Source organism: Pteropus alecto, unplaced genomic scaffold (genome assembly GCF_000325575.1).
Source record: "Pteropus alecto unplaced genomic scaffold, ASM32557v1 scaffold20, whole genome shotgun sequence".
Taxonomy (NCBI): domain Eukaryota; kingdom Metazoa; phylum Chordata; class Mammalia; order Chiroptera; family Pteropodidae; genus Pteropus; species Pteropus alecto.
In genome coordinates this window covers 8,820,323-8,832,063 of record NW_006436298.1, presented here as the reverse complement: position 1 = coordinate 8,832,063, position 11,741 = coordinate 8,820,323, and the positions used below count along the sequence as shown (strand labels likewise).

The 11,741-nt window shown below is 36.0% G+C and overlaps 1 protein-coding gene across 5 annotated transcripts in view; it reads right to left on the bottom strand.

The window, feature by feature from the left end:
* The window catches only part of ARHGEF28 (Rho guanine nucleotide exchange factor 28), a 264,414-nt gene that overhangs the window by 221,087 nt on the left and 31,586 nt on the right, over window positions 1-11,741 (bottom strand). For 4 of the 5 annotated variants that reach the window (XM_025047883.1, XM_025047885.1, XM_025047884.1 and 1 more), the window contains exon 1: window positions 168-188. In XM_025047883.1, the coding sequence (XP_024903651.1) occupies window positions 168-173 (6 nt within the window). In that variant the 5' untranslated portion in view covers window positions 174-188. Of the gene's footprint in view, window positions 1-167; window positions 189-3,151; window positions 3,196-11,741 lie in introns of those variants that run through there. The other variant, XM_015590473.1, reaches the window with a different exon arrangement.

The following is an 11,741-nucleotide window of genomic DNA, read 5'->3' as shown; positions in this document are numbered from 1 at the left end:
GAAAGAAAGAAAGAAAGAAAGAAAGAAAGAAAGAAAGAAAGAAAGAAAGAAAGAGAGAGAGAGAGAGAGAGGAAAGGAAAGGAAAGGGAAAGGGAAAAGGAAAAGAAAGTTGAAGGTTTTCTTTATTGATCCAAACATAATGTATGGGAAGGGAAAAAAAGACTTACATCCATAGATTTTTCTATAGGTATTAAGCATCTCTCTATCATCTTCAGGAAGTATTCTCCATAGTGACCCAAAAAGAGAGACAGAAAGACATTTTGACAGTAAGAATGCTATAAGAACTCAATCAAAACAAGTTATAGTTGAACAAAATATCACCTAGAGGACCCACCTGAAAGAGGTGTCGTTTTTTGAAGAGTAGGTAGAGGTTGGGAAATAATTTCTACCAATTTTTTTCCTTCATGCTCATTGCTCCATTTATGTGATCTAATTCTCCTTGAGATAAATCTTATAATTTATATTTTTTAAAATCTGTCTTAATGAGATTTTTCCAGTGCATTAGCATATAATTATGCTTAGTATTATTTTATAATTTTAAGATACTATCTCAAATATGCTATGGATTCTTCACAATTTCTAGTTTTGTTTGGGTTTTATCTTAATCATACACTTACCAGAGTTATCTTATTTTTCCAAAAGAACCAGTTACAACAACTAAATAGGATTGCTAGAAGTATTATCAAAATTAAGAGATTCAGTATATTATAATCAGTCAAATGAAAAAATATCATCTACATAAATGCCGAAAGAACCTTTGGTGAAATTCAACACAAATATAGATAAAACTCTGGAAGAAAAAATATCAAAATGTCAACAGTGCTTATCATGGATAACAGGGTTAAACATGGTTTTGATATTTTTTACTTTTTAAAAATAATATATAAAATATAATATGAATTTTAAAATATAAAGGTTTATAAACAAGATTGTAGTAAAACAGGAGAAATTAGAAGTGAATATTTATCAAACCTCTGAAAACAGGACAGAGAGGAGGTTTGCACCAAGATAAAGAAACAAGTTGTAGTACAGTTTCTGTGTCTGCTGTTCATCTATTACTTATTTGATGGAATTTGGTCGAAGACTTGTTTTCATTATAATACCACCCACTGACCTTACTGCATGAGGCCAAATGGTCAGATTGGCTTAGGTGAATCTGCAGTAATATTGGCATGATGTTAAGTAAAAAAAAGCAGGTTATGACCCATATATATAATTGAGTCGGTTATGTATATATGAAATATATATGATTAATATAAGATACCATCAATTATAATACACATTTTATATTCCACTAAAAGAAAAAAACTGCCAATTATGACATGTTAGAATTTTATTTTAAACTTATTAAAAGAGCTCTTCTAAATTTATTTCCACAGATTCATCATGTATCATGCTGCTGTTTTCACGTCTTTTTACATATACAGTAACTTCGTATTTTAATGCCAAATCATGAAAAAAGAATTTTGAAAGCAATTAATTCATGTCATGCCAGCAAGGTTCATAAGTAATCTAAACTGACAACAATATGAACCATTGCGATGAAGGTCACACATGCGTAGGTAATGACAGCTACATCATGACATCAGGATGCACAATGAATATAAGAGCATTTCAATTTCAGAGATGTTAAAATAAGAAAAAAAATTGTACCTTATAATCCATAAACTAGATTAATGTTTTAACATATTGTCTACATGGTATAAGATTGAGTGACTTATTTTCTTGACACTTCTGTATTTTTCATTTTATTCTAATTAGTACATATCATTTGATAATTAGAAAAAAATTTTTTTTTGTTTTGTTTGGTCTCTCTTCTCTCCCTTAAGCAATGTTAACTGACTCTTCCCTAGTCTCATCGTAATCTAGTAGGTCTAAGTTCAAAATGGCTACACTGGTATGTTGACCAACTACAAAGTTTTATGTCATGATTAGGTTTGTAGATTTGTTTGTTTGGTTTGAGGTAGAGGAGCAGGGTGAAATGAATAGAGTTAAGGAGGAGGAAGGTACGAAAAAAAAAAAAGTAAAACTTAGGAGTATTTTACAATTTAGCCTTGGACCAGTCTTTTTTTAATCTTTAATTATGGCTGGGTCAAGCCTAACTGTCTACAGACACATTTTATGACCTGTAAATCACAACGTAGAGTACTATAAACCCATTCAATAACCCGGGAATCAGTTTTACTACTTTGATATCCATTTATTTTATCATTTTGTCTTTCTCCAGAGAATACAATGGGATATGTGTAAGATGGGGGAGGAATGATGGGGGAGGGGCTACTTGGGTAGTGAAGTGTGGTAAGGAGAAGTAAATTAATATATTTTAATTGACTGAGAAGTCTGATTAAATTAGTTCCAAATATTTGATATTGTTCTAAGGATAAATCTGAATTGAGGTCATATACTTATTCTAGATCCAGTATTCTTACTCTATTCCATGAGTTGATGATTCATAGGCCACCTGAAACAGCAATTCTCCTATACACATCCATACCCACAATCCCACAATCCCCATCAACACAGATTGCAAGAAAAGAGATTTTTGTCTGAAATGAGGAATGAGGGAAGAGGAAGCCATCTGCCATTTTATACAAGAGAAGACAATCAGTTCACTTCCCTATTACACCAAGTATCTGTAATCAAGAACAGAATCCTCCCTCAAACCAGAAGGCACATCTGACTAGGAATCTCACTGGGCATCTCTGTCACCCAACCTCCTACTTATTCTATATATGTACCAGCACTTTTCCCTTTGAACATATATTCATGCTTTTAGCTGACATAATAATTATCACTGAACCTTCTCCCAATAAGACACACACAGAAAGCGTTCTTGGCTATTATCAGAATATTATCATAAAATATGTTCAAAAATGATCCATATGAATGAAATGAGTACTTCTGAGTCCAGAAATTATACAGTTAAAAACGTTACTCAGGGAAATAATTAAAACCAACACTTTGAAACCAGGAGCGAATCACTTTTAAAAGGCTGCAATGCAAATACTTACACTAGACAGTAACGCTGTGCATTGTTTTTCAAAAGCTTCAACTCAATCGTGAGCAAAGCCTTTCTCCCCACTTTCGTCACATGAGTTTTGTGTCTAAGAAAAGGCCACTTAGAACTAAAGCCCAACACTTAGGAACTTACATAAAGAGGTACTTCACTGCAGCTCAACTCCATGGCTTCTGCATCTGCAAATAATAAAGGAGAGCAGTTATTGTAGGAGATTCCATGTACCAATCAGCCAAGCTATGTCCTGTCTTCTGTTATCAACACTGTCGAGGAAGGAGTAACTCATTAGATAGGAGAATTACAGAGACCAAATTATAAAAGAATATAGAAATGTGATGCTACCTATATAAAATACTCTTCCCCCTTTCTTCTTTCATGTTAAATTCCACACATTAGGAAAAACTATCACCCCAGACATTATCCCACTGACTGCTTCCAGAATAGGAATTATATTCCAGAAAGCCAAGAAAAGTCAATATAAGCATGTTGAAAGTTTCACCTTAGTTAATAACATGGTTCATAGGCTTCTCTGAGGTCAGAATGTACTTTTGGCCGAATAAGGCAGGAGCCTATGGTGACAAGACAGTTCTATTGCCAATCTTAGAGAGCGCCAGAGATTTCAATCCAGGGGGATGCAGGCCGCTAACCAACCTCTTCACCAGTTGCATTCATCTGCCTCATCTCATCTCATCTGCTTCCTCTGCCTCTGCCTCTGTTCCCACCCCTTTAAAACCCACAGCCAGAAACCAGGTTCCAGCTTAGAAAAAAAGGAGCCAGCATCATTTAAGAGAGGTTCATTGAAGGGAGTCAAATAGGTACAAACTTCCAGTTGTTAAGACATGGGGATATAATGTACAGCGTGGTGACAACAGATAATACTGTATTGTATATTTAAAAGCTGCTAAAAGAGTAGATCTTAAAAGTTCTCATCAGAAGGAAAAGAAATTCTATCACTATGTACAGTGACAGATGTTAACTAGACTTATTCCTATATATTTTGCAATATATACAAATATCGGATCATTATATCGTATACCTAAAACTAATAAGATGCTATATGTCAATTATATCTCAATAAGAAAATGGGGGAGGGAGATCATTGAACACTACAGTGGACCAGGCATTATATAGAGATGACCAGGAAGTGGCCCAGCCCTCCAGGAGCTCATAGCTGAAGGAAAGAGATCGTAATATTAAGAGAAAGCACAGAGTGGGATGCAGAAGAATTCTGAATGGGACAGACAGTGAGACTCACCGCCACCCCCTCACCTTCACCTTCTCTCTCCCCCCTGCCCCACAGAGAACAGACGTGAGACAGGATTCTGTTCACCAGGCCAAGCCTGGCTCTGGTTCCTGGGCCACAGCCCAGCTACAGTACTTTGGGGATTTCTCTTAAGAAGACAGGCACATAGCAACTCAAACTACAACATTTATTACAATAACCTCTGAAGGAAATAGGTGGCCAGGAGGAAAATATAAAAAGTTCTATATTTATTTTTTATAATATCATTTAACTTAAGTTTTACTTAAATTTTATATACATGCTGGCACTGGACCTTCCTCAGACACAAGTTACATTCCATGAGTCATCCTGAGGGAAGACTGAGGGTCTCACAAGCCCAAGGGGTTGACCACGAAGCCCTTCCTTGGCCCTCATTTTCAACACACTGTACTCTGTGTGCTTCCACTTAAATGGGCTTATGGGTTATAATCATAGATTTTTAATTAAACTAACCTCGTAAATTGAATAAATGGCTTAAGGAGTCCAGGAAAGAAACTTCAAATTAAAGGTAACACTAATAATATGAATGTGATAAAACTGAGACTCCCATTTCTAATATGAACTGCTTTTCAGCCACCTATGAAATAAAAATAATAACTAATCCAAGAGCAATGAGAAGTAGATACCCCCCAAATTCAACATTATCAAGAAGGCATTTAAAATATAAATGTATATCTGTTAGCATATATCATGACCCCTTACCCTAAATGTATACTGTGCCTTAAGATATTAATAATTTTCACTTATGTTTATAGTCATGCCATATACAATTTCAATACTTTACATTTCATTAAACTTGATAAAATGAGATCAAAGTTTCTACTTGATAGCATAAGAAATGCATTATATAATAAATGCAATGATTTTTAAAAGACTGAAATAATATTAAGAAAATAGTAAAGCAACAAACTAAAATACATTCCTTTATGAACAAAACTGTGAAGACTATTGAAAATTTTAATAAGTATATTAAAACAAATTAAGCTGTGTGGGAGGCTTACCATCATATACTTATGTGAAAGTATAGATGTTTTCCACAACTTAGCTTGTGGTATTTGTTAGATTTTGTCTGATAATAAAATACATTTAAAAAACACACACACGCTTTTGATGAGAATGTGAAGATATATTCTCATCAAGAGAGTAAACCCTATCAGAATTTCTTACTCGAGTTGTAGAGAAAACAATTCAGGGAAAATTACATACTTGATAAAATAATTAAACTTCAAGCTGAAATATGTATTAAAAACTATGTTATCATTTGAATTTTTCCAAAAATTAATTCCTCTTTTATATTAAAGAGCAGTAAGTTCTGTCCTCACTTGCAGAGCTGCATGGCTAACCCATTCTGTACTCCCTTTTACATGAAGTTTAATAATAAAACAAGTTTGTACTTGCTAGACAAGTTACAGCTGCCTAAATTCTTCACATACTGTAGTTTTTCACTATATAAATGTCATGCTCTACACTTCATATTATTTCCTAATACTTGAGTTCTCCACCTGTAATTTCAAATTTGAGATTCAAGGGTTTTTTGTTTTTTCTTTTTCTTTAACCATACCGTATTTTTAAAAAATGTTTCATAGGATGATAAAAACCCAAACATTTCCAGTCTGGCTGGCAGATACTGGGAGATGATATGGGGTCTTGGTACATAGCCACAATTTTTAAGTTTGCTTCAAAAAAGGGGCGGGGGAGAAATCTTATAAAAAGAACATTAAGATACAAAGTTTTAGACATTATGAGGAATAAATATTCCAGTATCTTTGACTGCTAATTCCTCAAAAGACAAATAAACCATTTTCAACAGGTAAAGATTAAAAAGGAAAGAAAATGTAATATTCAACTTACACAGAAAAAATCAGTTCTTGACTTTATGAAATTCTGGGTTGTTTATGTTTGTGCGTCTAAATGAGATATTCTAAGATTGATCCCATTTAAAACCTAGGACTTTAATTTGGCTTTGAACACACTAATAATTGTTGGTCTGTATGTCTTTTACAAAACCTGTTAACAGGTAATGTTCAAAGAATATTTATCAATTCTATTAGTAACTACTTTTGGAAGGATAATATGGCAGGCACCACGCTTTGAAAATCAAATGTGATAGCAGGGATGTCCCCCTGTACAATTAAATTTGTCAGTAAAATCATGACCACCACCCCCCCACCGCCCCCAATTAATCTCACACACAATTCTAAGAATTAGCAGCATTGAAAACTAAATTCAAATTAGGTCACACAGAACAAGGCAGAGCTGGTATTGCAGCAACCTGCTCCGGAGCCTCCACTCCTAACCATCACGTGATGTTGCCTTTTAGCCAAGGTAATAAAACAAATTTCATAAATACATTTTCATAATTTAGTGTCCTTTTCAAAAACTAGAACCCCAGGCAAATCTTTTTCTTCCCGTGTTTTCTATGAAATCTTGGCCACTGTTTTAAGGAGCTTCACTTGGAATGGCTTTCCCGGATACTGACGCCCCTCAGATGAGAACACCAGTGTCGTCTCCACTTTACACATGAAAAAGAAAAGCTCAGCAAAGTTGTACCACTTGGCTGGGGTCGAGCAGCTACAAGTGGTGGCGCTGGCACGTGAACCCAGCCCCCTGACACCAGGGCCCATGTTCTCCTTAGCTTCAACACAAAGTCCTTTCGTAACATCAATATGGTCTGAAAGAAGGGGATGTGCCCGGCTGAAAGGAAACAAGCGCCTGACAGTACAGGCTTGGGAACAGGCTGCATTCAAACACCAGCTCTGCATGTTCTAACTGTGTGACTTTGGGCCTGTTATTTCACTTCCCTAGGCCAGTTTAGAACAGTACCTACCTCATAGGATTGTTATGAGGATTAAGAGGTTTGATAGAGTAAGAAAAAATCTTAGTGCCTATCGTAAGCACTCAATAAATGCTAGCTATAATTATTACATATTTATTATTATTGCACATTAAACATACGGAAAGGATTTTTTTAAGCATTTGAGTCTATTTTAAATGAAGTCACTCAGAGCCTCTAAATATTAGACTAATCAGAATGATTCAGTGGTAATTGGGGCGGGTGAGTTTGAAATGAAGCTACCCGGCTCAGCCTCACCCTAACGATCCAGAGGAATTTCTAGGCATCAGGAATTCTGAAGAGCAGTGGACCAGATAAATACACCACTGTAAAGCTCTACGGAATTTTATTTGACTTTATGGAGCTGAATATACCCCTTACAGTTTGAAAATTCAAAAGGCAAAGCGATTACTATTAGAGCAATTCTATTACAGCTGCAGTTCGAAACCTTCTGCACAGTTCCTTTTACAAACCTGAGAGTGTAGAATTATAACTGTATTTCACAACTGTTCCACTAACTGGAGAAGAAGTAAAGAACAGTTAAACAACTGGGAGGTAAGGCCAAGTCTAAGTAAAAGCCTCCAGTGCTAGCACAATGGAAATGGGTAAGAAAAGAGCATTTCAGAAGTAAACCTACTGTTGAATACACAATGTCTACAGACCTACTTCAGACTAGAGTTATCTACCTGAGTTATGCAGGTCTAAGCAGCATTATTTGGTGAATTCAGAGCGTGGGGAGATGTCTGAAGATTAGAAACAATAGTAACTATTCAACAGGATCTCATTAATTCAAACTAATGGGGATGGGGGGGAGGAAGAAGGGGAGCCGGTGGGTCTGAAATGATGCCGCCTAAATTAGAGAACGTTTATAAAGTACAAAAAGAAGTGTGAGCTAACTGCTAACGAAATGTTCCATGAAAGCTGTCACACCCACTTTTTACAAGATGTATGTGCACACATACAAAGTGATTAAGCCCTTAAGAAGCTTTTTATAAATCAATTGAACATACTCTTTATAATCTCATTTATGCTATTAATCCATTTAGTATCCTTCTAGTCAGTGCAAAGCTCAATCACTCAAATTGTGTGTGGGTAAGATTCAACCTATCAAGGCACTAATTTCCTCATTAGCAGTACATCTCTAAAGTCCTGTGTGTCATTGTCACTATGTGCACAGCACACCATGCAGCCTGTTATGTGAGGGATATTAAAATATACAAAACACTGTCCTTATCATTGATGAGTCAGGCTGGGATACATCTATATCCAGGAAAAACTAAAGGTTATAAGGAGTAATAATACCGTTAACCTGGCTGAATGTGATAGTGCAGGGCAAACATGAAGTGATAAATGAGTTATATAAAGGGAATTGGGAGCTACACATGAAGAGAAACACAGATGCATACTGCTTTCAGGAAACATCAAGGAATTCAATAGGTTGGAATAATAGGTTGGAGTAACAGGGTCGGAAGCCAGAAGCAGTAAAGGTCATTGGCCTCCTACTTTTATACATAATCCATCCCTAACATACACACATTAAATCTGTGACAAAAGTGAACACCACACTTACAGGGGCCCAGGGGCCTATGCCAGAGACCTAGCAATAACACTCCCAATTGTTGACCCTCGAACGACGTGGGAGTTAGGGCACTGACCCCTCGCACAGTTGAAAATCCATGTATAACTTTTGACTCTCCAAAAATGTAACTAAAAGCCTACTGTTAACCAGAAGCCTTACCAATAACAGTCAATTAACACACATTTTGTATTCTATACATATTATGTACCGTATTCTTACAATAAAGTAAGCTAAAGAAAATGTTAAGAAAACCATAAGAGAAAAATATATTTTCAGTTTTTATTGAAAAATCCACATATAAGTGGACACACAAGTTCAAACCTGTGTCGTTCAAGGGTCAACTGTACATATTATCTTTTAGTCAGAATTTTCAACAAAATATATTCCAGCTTTTCCTACAACGTGCTTTACTTTAAGCATTTCGTTTTGAGGGGAAACAAATCAAGTTCAATGATAGCCCAACTGATACTGACAATTCTCTGCCTGGGCACAGATAACGATCATATCAAATTTATCAGACCCCTGCTTCTTTACCAGCATCTCGTTTCTTACTTTCCACTCATTTTTATAAAGTAAAGAAACAGAGCAAGGAAAAAATAAGTCACACATAGACAAGAGAGTCATGCTGCTAAAATCGAACTGGCAGGTTGTGAAAACCCACAAGTTCATTCATCTGCTGATGCCTAAAAGTCTGAATTCAATATAAGAAAGGTTGTTTTTTTTCATGGTATAGTTGTTAAACTTACAAAATTTAAAATAGCAATCTGGCAACGTCTCCCAGAGTAGTCACAAAATGTATTGCTGAGAAAGGGGCATTTGAGTTAGCTTCTCGACAGAGAAAACCCTGGCTAAGAAGCTTGCTCTGATTTTGTGAGCTACAGGGTTTCCCAGTTTTTACTGTGTTAAGAGCAACTCTCCCTGGGGTTTTATATGGATTGCTGTAAATTAATGCAACAGTGATTGAGCCATGAGTTCATAACATATGGCCCATCAATAGATTTTATACAGTCCATGAACTTCATGAAATTAGATGCAAAGTTTTGTGTGCATGTGCATTTTTCTGACAAGAGTTTATAGCTTTCATCAGATTCTCAATGGACCATTGAACATGAAAAATGCCAAGAACTATCCTTTTTAATCATGCTAGACAACAAAATTTAAAAAATTGCTCTAGGAAAGTCCATGAGAGGAGGATGAAAAGACTTCCTAGACTGGGAGAAAATATCTAACAAATAACTAGTATCTGGACCATGTAAAGAACTCTCAAACAATCCAATTAGAAAATGGACAAAAGACATGAACAGACATTTCACTGAAGAGGATATACAGATGGCAAACAAGCACATAGGAAGATGTTCAACATCATTAGCCATTAGGGAAATGCAAATTAAAACCATTATGAGATATCAATACATATCATTCAAATGGATAAAACAAAAAGTAGTGGCATCGTCAAATGCTGGAGAGGATGTAGAGAAACTGAATCACTCATATGTTACTGGTGGGAATGCAAAATCATACAGCCACTCTGGAAAACAGTCTGGCAGTTTCTTAACTGAATATGCACTGCCACCAGTAATTTCACTCCTGGATATTTTCCCCCCAGAGAAAAAAACTTTGTGTTCACACAAAAACATCTACATGATTGTTCATAGCAGCCTTATTTGTAATAGGCAAAAATTAGAAATAGTTCAGATGTTCTTTAACAGGTAAATAGTTAAATGTTAGTGCATGCATACATACTTATACACATACGTACCACAGCAATGCATACTACCGAGCAATAGATAGGAGCAAACTATTGATACGTACGACATGAATCAATCATCAAAAAATTATGATGGGTGATAATAGCCAATCTCGAGTACGGGGTGGATCTCTGGTCAAGATAGTAGAGTAGTTAATCTTAGTTGATCCATAAAAATCAGAAGACTCCTCTAACCGGATAATCACAAACCCATTTTTTAATTAAAAAGAAGTTTAAGACTTTAAAAAAGAAAAAAAAAGCCAATCCTAGAAGGTCACAGGCTATACAATCCCATTTATATATTATTTTTGAAATGAAAAAACAATTGTAGAAATAGAGGACAGATTAGTATTGGGAGGAGTAGGGGGGATTATAAAAGGGCAACATGAGGGATCCTTGTGATTTTGGAACCGTTCAGTATCTCAGCTGTGGTGGTGGATACATGAACCTACACAGATGACAAAACGGCAAAGCAATTTAAAGTCACACATACTAATGAACATAAGTTAAACTGGGAAACCTGAATAAGATGAGTGCACTGTATCCCCTCCCCATTCCTCTCGCCCTTTCTCTCTCTCTCTCCACTTTCCAATGATATTGTCATTGCTTATAACATTTTTAGAATTTCTTTCCCAGCTTGTGACATGTTTTGATTATTTTTTATAGCAGCAAGGCTTTGTCCTATAGAAGTAAATTTAGATTTTTAAAATCTCAAGAAATTTAGAAACACCCTGGGGAAGAAATGTGAGTTTTTCCCATTCTAGGGAGAAAAGGTAGGAAATATCATTTATGGGTGAAAACAAAGTAACTGCTAAATCATGAAACTGGTTTTCTTTTGTCATGGGCTTAATTTCAGGTTTTGAAATTCAAAAGAAAAATCACATTTTTCTGGTTGAAAAACTCCTTCGAGATGCAATGTGAAGCCACTAAAAGGTTTGGAGTGAGGACGGAGATAAATTTAAAAGATTAAGGCAGGATCCCCAACCTTTTTGGCACCAGAAACCAGTGCTCCTATGAGAATCTAATGCCTGATGATCTGAGGTGGAGCTGAGGCAGTGATGCTGGCACTGGGGAGTGGCTGCAAATACAGGTGAAGCTTCTCTTGCTCTCCTTCTGCTCACCTCCTGCTGTGCAGCTCGGTGCCTAACAGGCTATGGACCAGATGGGGACCCCTGGATTAAGGGACAAATGGACAGGCCTTGGTGCTTAACTAAATATAGGAAACAAGGACTAGGAGGAATCTAGGGTGACTCTTTGGTTCCTAGTTTGGGAAACCAGGTAGAT